General features: G+C 43.1%; 1 protein-coding gene across 1 annotated transcript; it reads right to left on the bottom strand.

Annotated features, from left to right (window-relative positions):
* Positions 1-24,001, bottom strand: LOC144113470 (L-fucose kinase-like; the record flags this gene model as incomplete). Its single annotated transcript, XM_077646562.1, is given in 9 exon segments — positions 1-320; positions 8,377-8,600; positions 12,047-12,149; positions 15,878-15,939; positions 15,942-16,062; positions 18,537-18,553; positions 18,556-18,630; positions 18,712-18,849; positions 23,905-24,001. Coding segments are annotated over 9 exon segments (945 nt in total), but the record flags the coding sequence as incomplete, so codon positions are not given.
* Positions 24,002-24,015: the final 14 nt, after the last annotated feature.

Raw genomic sequence — 24,015 nt, 5'->3', positions numbered from 1 at the left:
ATGCAGGTGTAGTAATCACTTTTATTAAGTTTGACTTGGTCTTCAGAAACAAGACTGCAAAGGTTTGATACAAATGTAGTACACGTTTCTCGAAATTCTTGGAATGTCTGCAAGACTGTTGCTCCACGAATTGCATAACAAAGATGAAGAAAATCAAAATATTGGCACTGACATGCCATTTCTGTATACAGCAAGGTAGTGTACAAAACAACTCAACATGGATGCATGCTGCTGGCCAGTTGTATATTCTCCGTGCCAATGCTGAGTCTCAAGCCAGTCATATCAACTTCCACTTCGTGTATGGTAACTTTAGGCATTCCCTGCACAAAATAACAACCAGAAAGAACAATATTAGATTCAGCAAAAACATGAGACCTACAGCAGCACTCATTTATTAACAATTATGCAGTTGCCGTGTGCGCCACTCAAAAAACAGTTACTGCACTTTGCCCTATTTCTACCTACAAATCCCTACAACTACTGCTACTGCTACTACTACTACTATTAGTACTACTACTATGTATTGCAATTCAATGTTAGACACCAAGGGTAGAATGCTTACCCCCATAGCTTTATTCGATTCAGAACTGGTTCATGGCACCAGTCCTGAAAAAGTGTCGCTGGTGCTAGCGCACAGAACCAGTTCTGTGGTGCAGGTGCAGCGCATCAGCAGGCAGCGCCACACCTTATGTGCAACAATTTTCAATCGAGCGCGTGCAGGCAGCTCTTGTCGTCTGCTCGCCATGGAGGTGTTCAGTGGTGCAGTTCTCGCGTGCGTTTCTTGAGTGCGGTCACTTTTGTGCATAACTAGACTTGCGTCGTCCATGGAATTGGCCATAGCCGACGACGGGGACATCACATATAGTTCCTTGTTATGGAGTAGTTCTACTCTTACGACAGTGAATACCAGGAAACCGACTCAGTGCTGTCCTTTGCCGCAACTCACTTGTTTGGACCGATTTCAGCCGAATTCCAAAGTACTGTAAAAGCGTGGTTGCAATTGCTACTTCAATTTCGAGTTCATGAGGCTCTTCTGACTATCTAGAGAGTCGTTCGAAGAACTTTCGGCGCGATTCAAGGCCCAGCATATTTCCCGACGCCTATAGGACGGCGCCCACAATTTACCGTTGAGAGCCTGCCTCGCTTATTTAGCTCTTTATAAGCAGATTAAAAGCTACCTCGCTGCTTTGCGTGCGCCCGGCATCCTCGTAGCTGCAGCAGAATTAATGTCCAGGCAGCGGTGAACCAGCAGCATCTGCCTGCATGCTAGCACTGCAAGCAGAGGTACCGGCGCCGGCAAAACACGGCCGCGATTCGCCCTGCCCATATTTTTCCAACAGCCCACATGCCATTGTTGCACCGTCTGAAAAAAAAAAAAAATGTTTTGTGTGAACTCACAGGCACACGGACGGCTTAGCTATCTGTTACAAGTAGCAGGTACAACAAAAAAACACAGAACGTTACCTGCTGTCACGTATATTTCAGCGTATTTTCTTGCAAAATGACATAGGACCCGTCGACGACAGCGAAGACCTCCCTCAATTCACCATCAATACTTACGAGCATGTCAGCGTCATCTGCGCGTCGTCTACTCAAAGCTGTCTGCATGTGCATAACTTTCCTGCACCTCCATCGCGGACGGTGCCAAGGTTCCTTGCACCACAGTGACACCACAACTGTGCCAAAATCAATCGTGGACAGTGGTGCAGGGGGCGCTGTGAATCGAGGGCTTTGGTGCAGCGCACCGTGAACCGGTGCCGGCAGTGCAGAGAACCACGGCTGAATTGAACAAAGCTTATGTCTAGCAGGTTACACCTAATTTATTCGGTACTATAGTCCAAGCATACGACAGTGCAGTTGCGAATTTTTTCACCATATAAAGTGTAAAGCTTACATCGCGAATACGAAAGAACCGGTGTTTATCCAGTCCAAAAACAACTGCTGATGCTAAACAAGCAAGTATTCAAAGGCATTAGCTGTGCACTAAGAATGAGGCGAACTAAGTGAAATGCTGTAATTAAGAACAGAAATATATAAATTCTGTATTTTTACATTTTTCACACTTGAGCTCTGTTACCGGTCGCTTATACAACATTATTTCTTTACAACAAGTTATTCCTTACAGTTAAAACCAATTTGTAAACGTTAACTACCTTTTTAGCCGAGAGATGCAAATACATAAGTAAAAAATTTTGATGTACTCATATGCATGTAATGGTGCAATGTGCAAAGAAAAACTTGTAGTAGAAAGTTATTCTGCTATGCTGTAAATAAAGCATACGAGCCACTGCATGAACCTGAGGTTTCAGCTGCATGGTTGCAGTGATAGAGACTGTGGTTTGGTTGGTTTATGAGGCTAACATCACAAAGCAATTTGGGCCATAAGGGACGCTGCAGTAAAGGAATCCAGATAATTTCGACCATTTGGGGTTCTTTAACAACCCGCCGCGGTGGCGCAGTGGTTAGGGCACTTGGCTACTCAGCTGGAGTACTCGGGTTCAAACCCGACCGGAGTGGCCACGTTTCGATGGAGGGGAAACGCAAAAAGGCGCCCGTGTGCTGTGCGATGTCAGTGCACATTAAAGATCTCCAGGAGGTCAAAATTATTCCTGAGCCCTCCAATACGGCACTTCTTTGTTCCTTTCTTCTTTCACTCGCTCCTTTATCCCTTCCACATGGTTCAGGTGTCCACCGAGATATGTGAAACAGTTACCGCACCATTTCCTTTCCAATTTTCATGAAACCAATTTTCATTTTTCTTTAACATGCACTGACATCTCATAGTATGGGGGCCTCTAAATTCTCCCCTCCGTTGAAATGCAACCACCGCAGCCAGAAATGAACCTGCGTCTTTCGGGTCAGGAGCCAAAGACCGTAACTACTGAGCCACGGACGCAGCTGATAGAGGCTATGGTTCTGTGAGCACGGAGCCATGACCTATTCTACAGAATCTGTTTGCACTAGTATATAAAAATACATGTTTACTTCACTGCCCAGAAAGGATTTCAACAATGATGTAATGTTTCTAAATATAACACATCCTTTTTTTCATGTTTTCATTAGTTCCCTAATTCTTAGGCTCTAACAGACAAGGAATAATACTACATACTTGCAAAGGTGGAAAACCAACAACATGGCATTATAGCACTGTACTGGAACGGCATGTCAGTTTTTACAAAGCCATAGCTCAGGCTACATGGGGCAACCCAGTAATACACGGACTTGTACACTTAGGCTAACAACCTTTAAAAACTCCTTTGTGTATCCTGCTGGCTTGTGTATGCCCAAACCCTGCGCACACATCACATCATGAAACATCTTGCCAGGTTAGCAGAAATAATGAAGGATGTAGCACTGAGAGAGCACACAGAAAAGGCGAGGACAGGATGGGCGCTACAAAGTGTCCACCCTGTCCTCACCTTTTCCGTGTGCTATCTCAATGCTACGTTCTTCGTTAATATATTATGTCTGACCAACTGGCCCCTCAGTATACTTTGTTAATGCTAGCTGAAATCAATAGAAAATCACTGTCATATGAAAACTGAATAGCAAAAAAAACGTCCAGTATGTTGATTGTACATACATGCTCCCTGCCGAAGGACAGAATCAGCAACCCTGCTACTGTGTTAGCATATGGTACTCATTTCATTTTTGTCACAATAGACGATGGCATCTGTCCCATTGGAACCAGTCATGTGACTCACTTTCTTAGCATCGGTGATTTTCTGAGAGCTTAGGATGATTCAGGCAGATAACAATACCATGTGCGTTCCTGAGAAAAACGATCTTGTCCGACATCTCGTGAGCAAAATTTGGACTCGCAAAGCATACCCCAATGGAGAACATCACTCCCGCACGACCGGCGCCAACTTGTTTACTTTCTGTCGTTTGTAAATGGTGCACACAGCTCTCATTTGTGCTTTCTCGCTATTGTTCTGTCCGAACTTCTCACTATCTTCTCCCTGTCCCTTTTATGTCCGCCGGCCGCAGCTTGGGCGCTTAAGATATCAGATAGTAATTGGCATGGCCGGCTACATCTTTTTTTGTTCTGTTTTGTACTGTTTTTAATAAACTACTACTACTATATGACAGGATCACAGTCCTTACAAATGGCAGATCAGCTATCATAGAACTCAAATAACCATAAACAATGAACCAAACAGTAAAACACATCAACAATTTGAGAGGAGCATAAAGGCCGTTCTCATCAACAGAGCAAGAAGGGGAACCAGAACACTCACGAAATTGCTGGTGTATAGAACTATTTCCACCAGAAGCAAGTGAGCCCCTCAAAAACCTCATTCAGCCAAATATGCAAAAGGACCATTTGCAAGAACCTTAGTCAGAAGAAGCTCAAGAACTCCACAACTGAGAGAATCCCACACTGGCTAGCTACATACAAAAGCACATGTCTTGGCCCCTAAACAAATATCTAATGCCACTGTGATCATACGTCATAGCTGTGTGGCTGCAGTACAAAAAGAAAGGCCTGCTCAAGGACTGAGTAGGAGCCGCCTACAGCCAACTGCTCTCTCCCTAAGCAACAGATGAGGCTTACCACTCACGACCTCATCTGGAACTATGAAGGCACAAGTATACAAAGACCCCAACACATTACTGCAAGAGTTAAGGAGGGATGTGGAAAATGGCCAATTCAGTAAAAATTTACGATTTGTGTGTGTGTGTGTGCGTGCGTGCGTGTGTGTGTGTGTGTGTGTGTGTGTGTGTGTGTGTGTGTGTGTTGTGTGTGTGTGTGTGTGTGTGTGTGTGTGTGTGTTCATAAGCCATGTGCCTTCATCTGTCTCATGATGAAAAATTTTAGCAAAATGTGCAGCAAGAATTTAGAAAAAGAATTTTTTTTATGCGTGGTTATTAAAAATGTGAGCTTCTCGTGAGCTTTTTCTGATGGTTCTGACACATCATGAATTCCGCGGGCATCCTACGACGAAGCACCACCACCTTTGTATCACCATCAACAGGAGAAATGAGGAGATCAGAGCTTCTGTTCCAATGCCGCATTTCTCTGACCGAAAGCAGAAATATAACAGGCGATAAACAAAGCAAACGAGGGAATAAACTTTAAGGTTGGTTTTCTTAGCTTTCACTTTTGCTGTGATTGCTATCACTCCTCCCTTCAACATTTCATAATGAATGACAATAGAATGATTGTTTATTGTGTATGAATCCTGTGACGCTGACGAGTGCAATAAACCTCTCGATTTTTCTCTGTATGCATGCAATAATTTTTGAAAGTTATCTCTGCAATAAACGTTTTCATGTAAACATGCATTCTGGAGTTTAACTTTTATTTCTATGAGTACTGGGCATCTAAAAAAGAACTAATAGCTTTATTACCCAGAACGGGGCTTTGTGAACATGCTTACATAAAAGACCTGCGCACTTTCTCCTTAATTATATAAGGGTCTTTGAAAGGGACCCTCAATGAAGATGTGGTATGCCCAGGATGTTAAAGGATGCTGCTTCATGAGTATCCTCCAGAATATATATTTTTTTAAGTGTTTTGTAGAAACTGATGTTATCTGTAGTCAAAATTTCGATTTCAGTGTCTTTGCGCCTTTTCTTTCCTCTCCTCACTTTTTGCACACTCAAAGGTCTGCGCTTCTCCGCCAACTCCACCCACGCGGCCCTACCCACTCGGCCCCACCACTGGCTGCTGACATGGGCGCGAATTCCCCCGGGGGCGGGAGCTTTGTGACCCACAGGAGCGATGCGGATGACTGGCTGCGGTCATAGTAGCTGCATGACGTCTGAAAGAATCTAACGAATAGATATCCCTTAACAAAGATATGCAGGAGCGTGAGACGGAGAAGGGTGAGAGAATGAAAGAGTCACCGGAAAGTCTGCCAATTTTCTAGCATGCTTGCGGGTTCTCTGCTGCTTGTAGAAGTGCATTATTTGGCTCAGGTGTTTACAACTATACAATGTAGTAAATGAGCGAGTGTATGTACTCTCTTCAGAAGGTGTTTCAGAGGCACTTTAACACCTCGGGGGTGACATTAAGAGGGTGTTAACTGTAATTACTAAACAACTATATTAGCCAGCTCAAAATAAATTGCAGTTCTGATATCTGCATAAAAATTTACGTATCTGTGCCAAATTTGTTTATATTCATGCATAAATAACTAACATAGCTTTTAATTGTCATGTCGCTGCTTGAGGCTACACAAAAGAGAATTCTGAGCTCGTCTTTTTACCACAGGAACTCGATCTACACGCTCCCGAGTGTTGTCAGAAACTCAAAATGATATTGCTCTGTGCGGCCATATCAAATAATTAAACGTCCCGGCTCCCACCTTTTTTTTTTAATTGAACGCACAGAGTAGGAGTCAACCAACGCATGGAGTGCCTTTCAGCTAGTCGCGTGGCAGCTTGCTGGTATGCCATTGGCAGAGTAACATGTAATGATACACGCAGTGATCTTCGAAAATGTGCGCATTGCTAGCAAACCGAATGACAATTGGAACAAAACACAATGGTGTCCCACAGACCACACGAAAAAGTGTAGATCCACAGATGCCACGGGATCGCAAAACAGGGAAGTGGGACAGACATGGGACCTTCGAGAAAGGGGAACTGTGATCAGCGATGCATCATAAGGAAAGAAGTGAGGCGTGCGCTTCTGCCAGAGCAGACGGTGCAGTGCGTTACCCTGCGGCAGCAGGCGAGGAAAAAACAAGGTCCGACTGCTTCGGGCTTGTTTTTCGGTGACATGTTCTCTGAACCACCAAATATGCAGTGGTTTCATGAAACTATTACTTCTGCTTTGTCCAAAAAGAGAAGTAAAAGTTACTATGGCTATCCTCACGGTTTTCACTTGCCAAATGAAAGGTGACAAGGCCGAGTCTCACAAAAGCAAAAAGTCCATGCGTATTCTTATTTCCGTGGGATTAATTTGAGTCTATGTTGTCTGTGACTGAAACTATTTATTCGTGAAAACCCAAAAAACTAAACAGAAGTGAAAAGCCAGAACGCTATTTAGTGCAACTTTAATGTGCATCAGGAATAGACAGGCCCTTCTCATTTTGTCCTTTCCACTGTGCTGGAGGGCACAGGCTCTTGCCAGCACTTCTAGCTGCTTGTGGTGCTTTTCCCTGTCAGTAAGCTGCAGATATATATTTTTCCTGCACAATAAATCTGGCAATGAGTGCTAGTTTAGCTGCATAACCTGCAGAGTTCGTTTGGCCCACTTTTGTTGCTGCTTGTCTCCCATTGGCAAATGGCATTCATTATGATGATGGAAACCAGTTAAAGGGCCCCCAGAAAGGGGCTTGCAATAAAGTTGCGATATGTCTGGGATGTTAAAGGATGCTGCTACATAATTATCCTCCGGCAAGATTTTTTAAAATGCGTTTTGTGGAAGCTGAGTTGAGTTATATGCAGAAAAAATTTAAACTTCCGCGTCTTCGTGCCTTTCCCTCTCCTCTCACACGCCAAAACGGCAGCGCTCCTCCGCCGGCTTCACCCATTTGGCCCCTCCCTTAACTCCAGTGGTTGCGGCGCACGCGTAGTGGCTTGTGACCTCTGAAAGAATTTGGCGCTGTGAACCAAAGATAACTTCCGGCTGCTGACGTCAGATCTCCGCGCCAGATCTCCGCACAAAAGCCCCGCACCGCACGTCGCCGCGAGGTGTGAAAGCGGGAATATTTGAAAATGTGTTGTAAATTTCCCGTTCGCTTTTGAGGTCTCGTATGCGGTATGGACACTTGGTGGCCTCATCTCTACATAGTGCAAGCATTTTAAAGCCAAGCTCAAACACCCCTTTCTGTAGCCCTTCAATAGCTGCCACCTGTATGCCCTGACATGATAGCAAGTCGAAATAAAAGTAGTTGTTTGACAAAGGGCACAAACTGGCAAAAAACTTCTGGAGTAGGCTGGCAGGTCCTCTGCTAAATTTAGAACAGCTACATATCCAATCATATTATAATCAGGACGTCATCAGTGACGAGGCAGGCCTGCTTACTAGTATTTTCAAAAAAGTGTCTTAGGACACTTTTAGTGCCTTTCCTTAATGGCCTGACTGACTTAATCCCCTCCCACCTGCATTGCTTGCATTCCCCGTGTCATGAAGCTCCACCTCTGCTTCAAGAAAAATTATTCATTAATGCAAGCAAAATACACATCCTAATGCAATCTCTGTGTCAGCTTCAAGTGTAAACAAGTGAGAAGCAAGCAAAAAGAATTTTTTTGTACCAGTGGCCAAAGCATTCAAATGCCTATATATGTGAGTAACCAGCAAACCAAGTTCAGTTTAGGATGCAAAACCTTTCACTGTTAGTAGAAAGACATAGAAGAACATAGAAGTGCAGTCAATCCCACATCACAAATGGTGGAGTACTATAGCATTAGCCCTTCTACCTGTGATCTGTCCAAAAGCCTCTGAATGAAGCCTGCCTGGCACGACTCCTTGGCGAGGGCACAAAGAAAGCCACCACCGCCTGCGCCCAGCAGCAGCTGGCCATGCACATATGGTTTTAGAAGCCCCATGAGGCGTGCGACGAATGATGGCTCACAGCCAACAGCCAGAATCCTTTTCAATTGCCAGTAATGGTCCAGCCACTTGCCACTTGCCTCGAGGTCACCTGTGGGAAGATAGCCAACATAACTCAACAAGCAGGGCTTGTATGACCATCTGTAGTGATTTACAATGCACTTTTACCAGCTTGTTCACACTTTATTTTTTTCATTCCTTGCTACTAGAGGAGCTCATCAAACAGAAAGGTAGCTCTCTGTGTTCAAGCAGAGATAGCAACACTCTAAACAAAAAGTACATAAAAATGAATAGAGAACTTAACAAATAACAGTTAGGAAAGCTATGAGAAAAAAGAATACAAGACAACACAGTAAACTACAAAAGATGGGTGTTTACTTAAGTGCATGCCACAAGCCTTGAAAAACATGCATAACTACAACAAAGGAGAAGAAATTCGATACTTAACTTTTAACACCAATGAATGACAAATGAAAATTTTTGCTATTATCAAACATTCCAATGATTTCAACTGCCAAGCATAAGAAATAGTTGTCCTTGTTTTTAGACAGTAAACTGTGTGACCACCTGAAAATGTTAATTCAGCACCATGCGCTGGCTTAATCAGTTCCAATCAATGCCAAAAAATGAAAAAAAAAAACTTCAACCCGACAAATACTTGTTTAAGTAAACATCCATTAGCAAGAAACATCACATGCAAAGTGAAAAGAACACGCCATTAGTAGCTTAGTTTCTGAAACATGAACTGGCACGATGACCACATCATATGACTACAGTGAACTCTCACTTCAGTGAACTTCAAGGGACCGAAGGAAATAGTTCACTTAACTGAAAGTTCACTAAACTGAATATTTACTAGACCAACATAAGACATGGCATACAGAGTCAAAAGTTTGAAGTGCAATTCATGGAGCATAAGACATGGCATCCATAGTGTTAAAAATGTGTGAAGTGGAATTTATACATAACAAGTACAAGGCGCATAACAGTTAGAATGCTGCCTTTCTCACTTTGAAAAAAAAATCTGTAATCTTCTTCTGCACTCGTACTTTTAAAGCACAGGAAGTAGCAAAACTGTCCAGAGCCAATGTTTTTGCACACTTCTTCTGGCACAGCTTGCTGTTGAGACACAAAGTCTCTCAACTTTCCAATGCACCCTACAACCTCAGCAAGAGTTATAGGGCTTGAAACTGGCTCTGCAGTTGCCTCTTCTTCGTCGCACTCTTCTTCTTCAGGACGAACACTGGAAACAATCTTCAGATCCGTCTGTCCAGCACAGGTAATCAGTGCACTGTAAACGAAGTACTATTGCTATCGACGTCCAGCCGATGACAGATCTCTGTCCACATCGCGGAGTCTATCATCTCGTCGTGCTGTTCCTCAGGCTCGTATTCATTGCTCAGGGGGGAAAGGCCAGATTTCTGCCAGCAGTTTCTAATGGCGGCCGGCGTTACTGACCACCAGGACCCTGTCACCATCTCGGCCACCTGCCTGATTGGCCGCCTGTCTGAATTTGATGGGGGCATTGCTGCCAACCCCTAGATTGATCAAAATCCACTAAACCAGTCGCCATCGGTACTCCACTTTCAAGTTTTGAATGATGCCCAGGTCAAGCGGTTGAAGCACAGCCGTGCAGTTAGGCGGAAGGTATTCGACACGCACATTGCTGAAATGGACATCAACAAGGTGGGCTGAGCAATTGTCCACTATCAGAAGAATGTTTCTCTTTGCCTTCCTCATTTTTTCGTTGAGGGTCAGGAGCCATTCGCTGAATATATTCCTGGTCATCCATGCCTTCTGGTTGCTTTTATAGGTACATGGCAGTGAAGGGAGACCTTTAAAACATTGTGGTTTTGTGTATTTCCCTATCACTAGCGGCTTGAGCTTGTGGGTGCCACTGGGGTTGCAGCACAAGAGCACAGTAACTCTAACCTTTGACAGCTTCCCGCCTTTGCAACTGTCGTCCTTGAAAGCCATTGTCTTGTTTGGAAGAGTCTGATAAAACATACCAGTCTCATCCGTGTTGTAAACGTCGTCAGGTGAATATCCGATAATGACATCGCAAAATTTTTCATCTCTCCAGGTTCTCGCTGCCTCTTGGTTGGCATCCTTGCTTTCGCAGCAAATCGTTTTCCACGCGATCCCATGCCTATCCCGAAATCGTGTAAGCCATCCACTGCTTGCTTCGAAGCCGCGAACGTCCAGAAGAAGAGCAATATCCTTCGCTTTGCCCTGTATCATCGGGCCCGACACTGGAATGTTTTAGGATCGTAGGTCGCGAAGCCATACCGCAACGGCATCGTCCACTTCTTTGAGGTACTTCGCGCAGAGTCGTTTCCTGGTGGGATTCATCGTTTCTCCTTCAAGCTTTGATTTTTGTTTCACAATCGTTGACAACGTCGATGGCGAAATTCCATAGTCCTTTGCAACGTCCACTTTCCCTTGACTGTTGTCCAGGCGCTGAAGGATTTTCAGCTTGTCCGAGAGAGACAACCACTTCCGTTTCGTCGCAATTATCTCGAAAGTGGGCACGCGAATTGCCGTTGTTACTTAAAACTGGAAGGCTGAACAGAGCTGATGAAAAAGGCACCACGTGGGTTGTTTGTGTGCACAATGTGGAACCGAGGAGACTGGAAAGAGACGACGACCATGCCAGGACTAGCCGGTTGGAAAAAAAACAAATCACGTGGTCTGTGGTGTGGCAGATCGCCGCTTTGCTCTGGCGGCGCTGTAAGCGCCAGCGATGTTACTTTGTTCATGGCCTTTGAGATCGCACACACGCTCGTTTTGCACGGGCGATCTCGGAGGCCATGCCTCATTGCTGTTTGTCTTCCGCGCCGCCGCTTTGCCCCAGGGGCGCTGTAGTGCCAGCGACGTTACACTGCCGCTGGAGCGGCGGTTTGATGAGGGCAGGCATCAGTTGCGCCTGCAGTGCAGGGCGCAAAACTTCGTTGAACTGATCGGAAAAATAAGCCTCGGTCCTCTGAAAGAGTTCGTTAAACTGAAATATTGACTGTTCCAAAATTCGTTTAAGTGAAACCTTTTTGCATAGAATCTATAAGAAAACTGCCGGGGATTTTTAAAAAGTTTGTTATTCTGAAATATTCGATAAACCGACGTTTGTACAACTGAGAGTTTACTGTAGCATCAGGTTTCTTCTTGCATAGGCAGAACTGCTACCATGCCCTAAAAGACATTCCTTGCAAATAGGCACAAGTAGCAAAGTAACAGCTGGAAAAACATAATCATATGCAGCTATGCCACATTTGAATGCAAACAGGGTCATGAAACCTGCATGTAAAAGGCATAACCAAAACATGTTCAGCATGAGAAAAATAAATAAAAGAAAAAGGCACTGAAACTTTCAGGCCAAACTTTTGTCACCAAAAGCCATGTAAACTTGAGCTTCAGAACTTTTGTCCTTTTGGCCTCATAATTCAGCTGCCTAGCAAAACAACCCTGAAAATATGGCCACACACACAACCTTTGGCAACTGCTAAAGTGATCACAAGACTGTTGGGATTAGAGTTAACTTGCCTTGTAGGAAAGATTCTTTTACACTTGTCTTGCACAGGTGAAGAAGTTCCTTGAAGCATGATACAACTTTGGTTTCTCTGGTGTACCAGTTCCGGATGACAGTCTGGGATGATGACATTCATTTACCAGCAAGTTGCAAGCACCAGAAAATGTATACCGCCACTATTCACTGCAGCTTCAAGTGCTACTGACAGTACCATGAGCATTAATATGTACACATACACTAAAAGAAGTCTATAGTTTCGCAGTGAAATGCTGTCTACTAATAACTTGAAAGAGGAACAGTTCTAAAGTACAGGCTTCAGCACCAAAATCTGCTGCACTAACAAAGGAAGGTACATCAATACAGATTTTTGCACTAAAATCTGCTAGACTAACTAAACTTGAGACCACATAGCTGTAGGCTACTTGGTAAGGCATTACTGAAGCAAAGGGCTACAGCAGAGGCGAACAGAGGAAGAGGCTCATATTTGTTCTGCGCAACGGCACACAGAAGAAGGAAGAGAAGAAGGACGAACACAGCGCTGTGTTCGTCGTTCTTTTCTTCCTGCTTCCTTTCTTTGGCTGTGTGCCGTTGCGCAGAAAAAATATGAGCGTCAATCAAGAATACCAACTAGCCCAAGAACTCGCTCTACTGAAGAGCAGAGGAAGATATAACTATCACATGGTTGCACCTTTTGCATCATACCATGCAGTTGACGTTCTTCATTTTATTACTGTTAGAGAGTTTTATTACAGCTAAAAATCCAATAACTGTTTAAATCGTTCAGTTTAAAACAAAAATTCAAGTCAAATGCTTTCTTCTGGGCGAGTTCACAAGGAAGGCATAAGATGCAGATACAGTAGACTTCCGTTAAGACGAACCCGGTTAAGAAGGATTCTCAGATAATGGTTTGGTTTATGGGAGTTCAACGTCCCAAAGCGACTCTGGCTATGAGAGACGCCGTAGAGAAGGGCTCCGGAAATTTCGACCACCTGGGGTTCTTTAACGTGCACTGACATCACACAGTACACGGGCCTCTAGAATTTCGCCTCCATCGAAATTCGACCGCCGCGGCCGGGATCGAACCCGCGTCTTTCGGGCCAGCAGCCGAGCGCCATAACCACTCAGCCACCGCGGCGGCTAGGATTCTCGGATAAGATGAACAAGTGAGACCACTTGATTGGTTTCCCCTAGGGTAAATTTGAATAGCGCAAGGGAACGAATACAGGAAGACAGAAAGATAGCAAGAGCGCCTCATGGTAGAGCACCTGCCTCGGCCTCGGGAGGTGGTGGGTTCGACTTCCGCTGCTGGCCAGGTACCCACCAGTTTCCACAAAAAGGGTACAAGCTATGCCTCAGCTTGGTGCTCGGCTTGCATGGCTTGGAACTCAATAACATATACAGGGAAAGGCACCAACCTGGAGAGCTCGTCAGTAGGAACAGAAACCTTCAGAACGGCGACAAAAGTTGTACTGAAGCTTGCGCAGCCCCTCCTAGACAAGGGCTATTGCATCACAACCGACAATTTTTACACATCTCCAGAACTGGTTGACTTCCTGCAGAAGAGATCTACCGATATCTATGGCGCAACACGAGTGACTCGCAAAGACCTTCCTCATGGTTTATCTACGGGAAATCTCAAATAAGGAGAGATACATGCCTTTCAACGGGGCAAGTGTTTGGCTAAACAATGGATGGATAAAAGGCTGGTAACGGCTTTATCCACTGTGCACAGTGCTGAAATAGTGCCGTTCACTGACAAAATGGGCAACCAAGCCACAAGCTATCATGAATTGCAACCATACAATGGGAGGAGTCGACAGGGCAGATCAAATGCTGGCCAGCTATTCAGTGCCCTGGAAACACAAGATCTTCAAACAATAATTGGATGAGGCGACCTACAATTCATTCGTCCTCTACCAGAAAGCAGGAGGCAGAGCATTTTATCTGGAGTACCGGCTGCAACTTGTTGAGGAGACCATCAGCAAGTACTCAAATAACAGTGGTGCCAAGAAGAAAGGGCAGCCAGGATGCCCCCTGAAGCAGTTTGGTGAGAGCCACTTTCCGTCGCACATCCCACCAACAGAGAAGAAGAAAGAACCGACAGGCCGCGGTGTATAGCATGCTACATGAGGCAAGACGCAAACATCTGCAAAGAAACAAGGATCAGGTGCAGGTGGTGCCAGAAGGCCCTCTGCGCCGTGCCATGCTTTGAACGCTACCATACGTATGGCGGTCTGATTTAGTTTGAAGGCAACTATGACGCAATAGAGAATTTTTTGCACGGCAATTCGAAGCTAGCACATTCTGGAATTTCAAGAATTTACTTTTTTATATGAGAATGCACCTCAAAGGCCTTCAGTATGGAGTATTACACGAAGGGGCAAGTAATGACCAATAGAAGATTATTACTGCTGTAAATTGTTTCTGTAAATATTTTTAGGCTTTAAACATGTTACTGAAGCATTTCACATCATAAAAAAATCTGGCAATTTTGGAACATACGTTTTTATTTAATTGGCCCTTAAGGGGTTAAAAACTCTAGGGTCATATTTTCAACAGATGCGGCATCGCAACATGCTTTACTGCAGTGCAGAGATGGCCAGATATTGGCGCAGCACACATATTTGCCTGCGGCGTGCGGAAAGGCGCATGGTGTGCCTGCTTGTGGCGTTGGTATTAGCTATGCTGCTGAAGGAGCGAGATAAAAGACACACGGCTACTCTCCTGGGCACATTCGAAGCGCTTGGAGCAGGATGGAAAGCAAGAGTAAAAAATATAAACACAATTAAATAGCAGCCACTGTGGGATACAGTGAGAGAAACGAGCCGGTGAAAAAAGAAAATTAGACCAATGTCATTTCCAAGTAGGATGACATGAGTTTGTTTCATGCCCCCACCCTTTTAGCTCACCTCATGCACAGTGCCATACATGCTATTTGCAAATATCCTCTCTCTGAGAAGATATTTTATTGTTTTCATGTAATATACATATGGACACATCTAGTCCCGTGAAATGTTTAGGGGAATCTCCCAAGGTGGAGTAAATTTGTAATAAGGAAGTAATTACTCATTGACATCCACCCAAGTGCCGCCATACGGCTACAAAGGAAAGCTATACAGCTTTCACAGAAGCTTCGTAGTTAACGAAAAATTCATCCTGGGTGGATTGGGTGGATGCTATATGAGTAATTACTCCCTTGTTACATCTAGCCTGCTGACGTATCTTTTTAGGGGCACTTCTGTTAAAACTAACTTCTAATAAAACAAATGTTCTGGTCTCTTCAAGTTTGTCTTAAAGAGAGTCTACTGTATAAATGTTTAAATATGATCTTTTTTTTTTACCTCAAGTTTTCCAGTATGATCTATATGCGGGTGGAACAATGTGAAGGAGACGAACGACAAAGAAGAAGACATGGATGAGCGCTCGTCCGTGTCGTCCGTTTCGCGCTGTACCACTCACAATGAACTACTGCATTACCAACTCACCCAGCTATCTGTCCTTCTTCACAGTACAACCTATGCCTGCATTTATTGTGATGATAATTTTGTATGATGTGCTTTATGTTGTGTAATTCAATGCACTGCGTTTGCATTCTCCACATTTAAATTCTGTCAGTTACACTGTGTGCATGAAATTAAACATTAATGCTTATTAGTCCCACTGCTTGTACTAATTCTAACATTTTTTATGTGCCAGCACGTTTTTTTTATGTTTCTACTTTTCGTGCACTTCAAGCAAATTTGTACATCACCCTTATTTTAGATGCAAACGTAAACACTCTCTCCCACTTCTACTCGACTCCCTGCAATAGCAAATGTTAGGTGTAATAAACCAATAAACTATACCTGAAGCAAGTTCTTGGCTAGTCGGACTTTTCCAGTGTAGAGAAGAAGAATGGTGGCAGAATTTCGACATCCACATGAAGTGGCAGATGAGGCTGTGAGGAGCCATGCACAAGTCGACCAGTCATTCCTCCCACTTGATCTTGCCAGCCACCTCCCGTCGTTAGGAGTTGTTCTACATGCAACACCTATTAAAGGGAAAACCATGTTATGTTTTGAATGCCTGGCCAAAAGCTCCACAAAAATATGGTGATATATTTGGCTCATGGAAAAAAGATTATTGTCTCAAAAGCCTTTAAAGACAAAAGAAAACAAAGGAAAGAAAATTTTACCTTCTTTAATTACTGTACATTACACTGTAGGCAGAAACCAAGCTTATCTCAGGAGAGTCGATGCAAAAAACAGTGCTACCAGAACATCATCTATGGCAAGAAGAAGAATTTCCAGAATTTCCTCACAATTTCTTTGCATGAGGATAGGGACTAGATCATGCCTCATACTGTTACAATTATGCATGAGGTGTGTCCAGAAACAAATGATAATTAGAATGCTATGTCTTTGAGACTTTTTACCCAGCAAGAAATGTAGAAAAACTCCAAGGTTTTCTCCCTTATGTTAGGTGCCCCCTAATGCCAGCTCACACGGTGTTGCTGCTCATTGCTCGTCTGTTTTTTTTTCTTGTTTGTGGGCATGCCAAATTGTTTGCTTCTGCATGGCACACAGCTGAATTTAGGGAGGCCAGAAGAGGGCATTTGCACAGCCAAAATGTCGTGTTCTTGGCATGGTGGCTGCAGTGGGTTATGCAGCTCATGCGCTTCGTTTCCTCCTGAAAGATGCGGGTTCGATCTCGGCCGCGACTCCGACATGTATCCTTAGTTCCCCTCGAAGCCACGGTGAGAGTTTGGATGAAAACAAAGAGTGGTATAAAATGACGAGCTAGCATTGAGGTTCACAGAAGCTGTGAGGTGCTTTCACTAAGTGTGCACTACTTTTTAGGCACGGACGAATGCAGAGCGATTCATCATAAGAGAAGTGTATCATGCCACCATATGTCATTATTACTTCTCAAAGTCTCGAGTCACAGGAAGAAAATGTGGCAAAAGGTAAAATGAAGTGCAGGAGCATTGCTTGCTATGTATGAAACAAATTATAGTCATACTGCACAATGGAAAACCATACAGTGGGCAAACAGCAGACAAGCAGACAGAGAACCACTGCACAACCATGAAAAGGAACGAGAAATAAGCAATTTGAAATGACAACGGGCTAGGCGCAAACACTTTGTCTCCATAAGCCTTCATATGTGGGCAGCACTTGCTGCAGGGCACACACAAGCCGTGTCACCCATCACAGCCACTCCACCAGAAGTACTGGGTAGCAGCTGTGAAAGTGCCATCTTCTAGCCTCTTACGATTCAGCAGTGTAGCCTGCGAAAGCAAGCAATACGACATGCATGCGAGCAATGCAATAAAAATGTGCATGTGTGAGCGCTGGTCCGAATGCCAAAGAACAAGCATTAGATGATATGGTGATGCATTTTGACATGTGCTATTGTGGTTTACAAAATATTTTTTTTTAGCATAATATATCTTAGCAACTTTTTCTGCTCCACTTGGTGCTTCTAGGTGTTGAGATGGTTATTACGTGGCATACTGTTTAAATGCTTCGCTAGAATTTTTTTATCTTTGTATATTTTTTATGCATGCCTTTCCCGTAGTTCACGAATGCAAACCAATACATCTCCATCTTCTGTAATGTCTACGAGTCCTTAAGGAAACTATAAATTAAATGAAGAAAAATGCAGGCTAGTTCAGAGAAACAGTGTATGGAGAAATAGTGCAAAAAATAGGTGACAGTGCATCAGATTATTTAGCAAGTGAGCCAGACTCCATGAGTGGAATGATGAGGTTGAAGAATCCGAGGTGGTCGAAATAATCCGGAGTACTCCACTGCGGTGTCCCTCTAAGCCTGAGTCGCTTTGGGGCATACCCCATAAAACCAAACCAGTCTTCTTGAGGCGAGGTTAGGATGCTGTGAGGTACTGTGCTCAGATTCCTACCCAAGACTTGTGCAAGTAAATCGTGAATGAAATCAATAATGTTGCTTGTGACTCTTGCAAAACCCTTCACAAGAAATTTATATCAAAGTGGCAAACTGAAGATGGAGGTTTACTAGGAAGTTTTGGATCATTTGAGGAAGGAAGAGAGGCATGCACATGCTTGGTGAAATAACCATTTCATGCAGCCTTCATCATGATAATGTAGAAATTTGTGCTTCACTGACAAAGAGTTTTTGCTAGGAGGTCAGCTTCATTGGTTTCAAATACACCCTAAAGGCCAGACTGGGCTCCATGAAATTTTCTTCCAGAAGCTGAGGACACTCGAAAGGGCACCATTTCAACATTGTGGCCAATAGACAAGATCCATGACACAGTTCCTGAACACAGTCGTAGCTGAAAATTTTCAGAAAGCCTAATAAGAAAGCTCTGAAAACATTGCATGCATTCTCAAGTATCAAACCTAGAGAAATATAACATCAATCAGCAAAATAACACTTCTTAAATGAAATTCTCATCACCTACTGGGCACACCTCTTACATTTGAAACACAGCTCTAGCATACAAGGTGTAATGAAAACAATCCAAAAATTAAATATCACTTACACAGTGAATGACAGCTCTTTGTCGAATGTTTGCCCAACTGCTGTCCAGAGTGCTGCCACAATAGCTGCAGCCAGTATGCTACTTGTTCCCAAGCCTGTAATAACCAAGCAATAAATTTCTAGAAAAAAATCAAGTATACTTCAAGTTTATACAAGAAAGAAAAGATTGCCCTGACCTGACCCTAGAGGCATTTTGGACCAGCTCTGTAGTTCAATGCCACCACTGTGTCGTGCTAGAACTTGCTCTGACAACTTATTTTTGCTGTCAATCTCCACCACTCCAGAGCCAACAAGACATGCCTTCAGGAGAGCACCTGCCAGTTATAAAAACAAAGAAGAAATGGTCATGTCTCACAAGAAGTATTTTGAGCCGCGGTGAAAGATTAGCAAAAACTGTGGCCTATTTTAACCCTTTAACTCCCAGGACTGAGCTGTACTCGTCATGGGACGTGTCAATAACCAATGACAAGTCACATTTGTTGAGCTTGATGCTGCTTTGCTTTCACTGCCAAAGGCCAGGTAGGCTCGTCTACTGGTTTCGCTTTCGGTTTTTAATACTGTAAGGCGAAATTCACAGAAAAATGGTTTTTTAGCCTTTGGCATGCGCCCAGCTTGGCGACAGACATTGAAAAATGGCAGCCCACCTGAATAATGCTAGTGATGGCAAATTTACTCGGGAACTAGCTTTTCTTGCAGCAGTTCAGACAGTGATGATATTGAAGACATCGAATTTGTCTTTGAGAGTGAGTCTGCCATAGTTGTTGAATCTGAAACAGACTCGCCAATGATGACAGTGGTGACGATGATGACGTGCTAAGGTAGTCCTTGTGTTTTATGAAACCTTGTCTATGCTAGTTATGGACGTTTGGGGCCTTGGAAGTTTAGTTACGGTGTGTCTCTTAAAAAAATATGCACATTTCGGAACTTGTGATCTATTACCTATGGGAAAGCTCCTCTAAAACATCTATCTTTTTTCTTTAAATTTTTTTAATTGTTTATTACAGATACCTCACAGGCCCTTGGGTGAGGGCTTTACATAAGGTGTTAATAGCAACCAGGAAGCAATCAGACAATTATTTTCAGAATCAGAATGACAAGAGAAATATGAGTAAATAAAAAGAATCGGAAATTGCATACATTTTTTCCAAAACAAAATGAAGGGTTAAAGCTTTTTTTGGAATAAATACATGTACTTGTACATAAACCCGCACTCAAAATTATCTGGAGCACAACATCAACAGAAAGCTCAATTTTGTTGCTAATAGGCATTGCAGCCTGCCTTGGCAAGCAAACTGCACAGTTCATCTTGAAAATTTCAATTGATGTGCTGAGGTTATGAAGAAATTTTGTTTTTTGTAAAACTCTTACTGCACAAACTTGATTACAGGGGTACACATGCACACAATACATGGCTGCCACAAATCTCGTCAGACTCCACATGCATTATAATGCACATTTGTCTTTTATGAAGGTCTTAAAAATGCATCACTCCCGTAGCCTATGGGCCATTGGAAGTCAGAGAGCATTCACTGTGCTCCCACGTAGTCAGCTTTGCAACAAGTGCGTGACGCTAGGGGCACGCTCCGAGCAGTTTTCAGAGTTGGTTGATTTGTGTAAACCATATTTCTTCAACCAGCTGCCAAACAGCTCCCAAGCCGCTCATACTTTTCCATGAGATTTGTTTGAATTCTGATTTAAATATGCATTTTGACGTGCATGTATTTAACTATATCTATGCCATAAAACGTTGCTGCATGTTTATGTATGTCTAGAGGCCCATAGCAGAGAGCATGAAGAAAACTCACAAGACGAGAACTGTTGGACCTGCACCTGCAAACTTTTGCATGTATATTCACAGGGCCACCAAGGCTTGACAGATATATTAGGATTAACATTGACAGGCCTGGCTTTTGCAAGGGTCTGACGAGGATATAGGGGTTGGATCTTTCGGTTTTAATTTCTTGGAAATTTGATGCTTTTTTTCGGAGCTTATATCAGAAAGCAAATTAGGTTTTTATTCCAGGAATATTACTTCCTGCAGAAGAATTACTAGTTTTTTTGTTGATACGAGTGGCACCCTTGTGCGGTCAAAAGTCATGTATCTTTTATCTCAGCTGGTTCACTAGTAAAAGCAGTTGATGCACGAGTAATTACTGTACAAATTGTCATACATAAAGCAATGGTTGCAATATAAACGCTACCAATGTAAAAAAAAAGCTGTGAGTGAAGATGATAAGGGATTCAACCATAGAAGAAAAACGGAAGTACATTCAGTTTATTTCTAGAAACTATCGTTATATCCAAAAGCGAAGTTTATTTCCAAACACACTCAAAGGACAGCTTCAAATGACCTATATCCAGTGTCCCAGCCACTTAATCATCGTCACATAAACTCCACAGAACAAGGGCATGAAGTGGAATTATAATCTGACATGCTAACTTCGTTGTGCATCATTTTGCAGTGCAGCTGCATGTAGTGAGAGAAACCTGCAGACAGTGATGATGCTTGATGAATCTTTATGTGCCATAGGAACACTATGGGCTATGACGCATGCCCTGATAAAAAGCTTCAAATTAACTTTAACCACCCGGACTCCTAACCTGCTGCCAAATATCAGAACATGACTGTTTTTACATTTAGCATATGTCAAAGCACAGCCGTTCCAACTGGGGTCAGCAGCCAAATGCCACCACCACTGAGACACAGCAACGGGCAAGAGAAATCTGCAGACAGTGATACCTCTTGATTATTCAGATGTCACTTAATGTAGCTGTCCAATACACTTAAGATAGATCGAAAAACAAAGCAAAATTTTTTTGTGCTAAGAATAGCTCTGACTTGTCAATAAAAAAAGCATCCTCAATGCTACTGCATACCATTGGACATGAAAGAGCATGCAGGCACAAATTTTGGGCCACCAGACTTTCCTTCACTTTAGCCAGGCCACTGAATGTTGCATCATATCAATCCTTTATTGTCAAAACAATGAAAAAATCAAAGAAAATAATTATTACCTCCTCATTATGCTAGCTAATGCACCCACATTCAAAAACTTGATGGTGTCACTAAAACCTGAGAATCACTATGTCACCAATTGGAAAGAATTAGCATTTGCTTCATTTTGTGCAGTTAGTCTGAGTTGTGTGAAACACTGATTCCAAGGTCTTGAAAATAACTCAAAGGCCCAGGGACAGTACATGATTTTTCATCCAACAAATATCTTCCTAATTTTCCTGCAGAAGTTTGATTGGATAGCGCTGTACATAGAGAACATGTCGACATCAAACTTTGTAAGTAAGTTTCCTGTTGTAAAGAGTGCACGGCATGCAAGCGGCATGTCACGAATTCGCAATACTGGGCATCAAAGGTTTAAGGTGAAAGCATGGCTAAAAGAGGTTCAGAATATGTCTCTGGAATTGCAGAAGAGACGATGAAACAACATTGAAGTGTATGTTGCGAGTAATCTCTTTGAACCTCAGGTGATGGTTCATATTCAACACTGCCCGAACCAGTCATGATGAAAACTGGCCTCATGTGCAACTGTAGAATGTTGCATGAAATCAGCGAAAGAAAATTTAAATGTTATATTAGAGAAACTTCACATATGAAAATATAGCCAATTTGTTGAACTAAAAGAGAAGCTGAAGCAAAGCTTGCTTTGTTGAACCAAATGTGAGTTGGATTTAGCAGCAATGGCTAGCGCTAAGGTGACTCTGCAGCTTAAATAGCAAAACATTTTTCATTAGTGCCAGCAAAAATCGCCAATAAAGTATGAATGCCATTAAGACTTTACTGGACAAAAGGGATGGTATTCAAAACGGGCAGCGTCAAGCAACAATAAAAAAGACAAAGTGGCATATTTTCACGATTTCCTTATGCATATAGCACTGATTCTGAAGGACATAAAACATGACTGACGAAAAAAAAAAAACGTTTTTAGCATTGCTGACTGCTTCAAGTTGTCACCGCGGCTGGACACCAAGAATTTCTTGCAGCTTCTAATGAGGACTTTTGTAACTTTTGCTTTATTCAAGAGAACTTGAACTTGATAAAACACTTGAAGCCTTCTGCAACAAGGTGCCAAAACATCAAGTCCCAGCATACAAATGTGACCTTTAAGAGCGGATGACATAAATTAAGCCTAACAATGCGGGAGACAAAACAGCAAGACTCAAACTTGTTCCTGTTGGCACCTATCAGCCCCTTGGTGGCATGCTGACCAACGGCAAACAGAAAGTTGTGTACACAGAGAGCTGTGCGCAAAGACAGGCCTTTATCGACCCCATTTAACAGCAACAGTTGTAACGTAGGACTCTTTCAGGGCTAAATGGCATTACCGTTAGTACACAGTGTGACCGAAAACGTCTGCATTCGCCTGCTAACCAATGGGGATATTACTCGGGAGGGTCAGGCAGTGGATGCTTTCAAAAATTTTCCCTGCGTGGTCATAAGATCCAGCTGAACGTGGCTCATATAGTCCTTCAAGTTGGTGCTCTCAAAGAATGCAAGGCAGTGTTCAGAAAGGCTATCACTGTCACTGCTTTACCCTATGGAAAAGGGTAAATATTCTACAGAATTTTACGCTATATCAGTCAACTGTGCTCATGTGACTGTGTAGAAGAAGCACAAGCTAAACACGAAGATACTACAATGACTTTACTCATGAGCACAATTAATGTGGCTAGAGATAGGCATTGCACAACAAGATTGCAGGACCACAAACTAAAGGCTATGGTGGCCGTTAATTTGAACCATAGTTTCTCAAAATTGCCTAAAGAGAAAAGAGGCACTGCAGTTGTTCATCCACCACGGGCAAGGCGAGGAATGCTGCGAAGTGCACATTTTGTATTTGGTTTGGCTCGTGTTCAGAAAATGTGGACTCAGCCATTCTAGACGAGCCTTCAAGATATGCTGCAGTAGTTTTCATACAAGCTTTATACCAAACATTCACTTACATTAAGTTTATGAAATTTAAAAATGTACCAATAAAAAAAATTTAGTCTGTGTACTGTGGAGAGCATTGTGGTGCAGCCATGATTCCACAGCGAAAATTCACATTTTCTGCTTAACACTACCCAAGCCAAACATGAAGTGTGCACTTCCTGGCATTTGATCCCGTGGTGGATGAGGTGTGCTCACATAGTGGTGCTTCTTTTTCCTCCAGGTAATACTGAGAAGCTTTATAATTTGAACAGGTTCAGTCACTCAATCTAATACGTCAGCAGATACAGCCATGGCAACCACTGATACATGCCCCTTCCCGAAACTTTTGAAATTTCACGAGGCAAGAGTGCCCTTTAGCGCATATTTTAATAAGCATCCCGAAAGTGGCAAAAAAGCCAACAATGCAACTATTTAACAGCCTTACCTCTAGCACCAGGTTGACTGTAATCCAAAAGGTCTTCTATGCCAGTTATTTCTATCTTCTCGGGAACAAGGCCGTGCAGCAGTATGATGACAATGTGTGGTCAGCAAAGAA

This window comes from Amblyomma americanum, chromosome 1, assembly GCF_052857255.1.
Source record: "Amblyomma americanum isolate KBUSLIRL-KWMA chromosome 1, ASM5285725v1, whole genome shotgun sequence".
Classification (NCBI taxonomy): Eukaryota; Metazoa; Arthropoda; class Arachnida; order Ixodida; family Ixodidae; genus Amblyomma; species Amblyomma americanum.
Note: the sequence above shows the minus strand (reverse complement) of the source record. Positions and strands in the feature narration are given on the sequence as shown.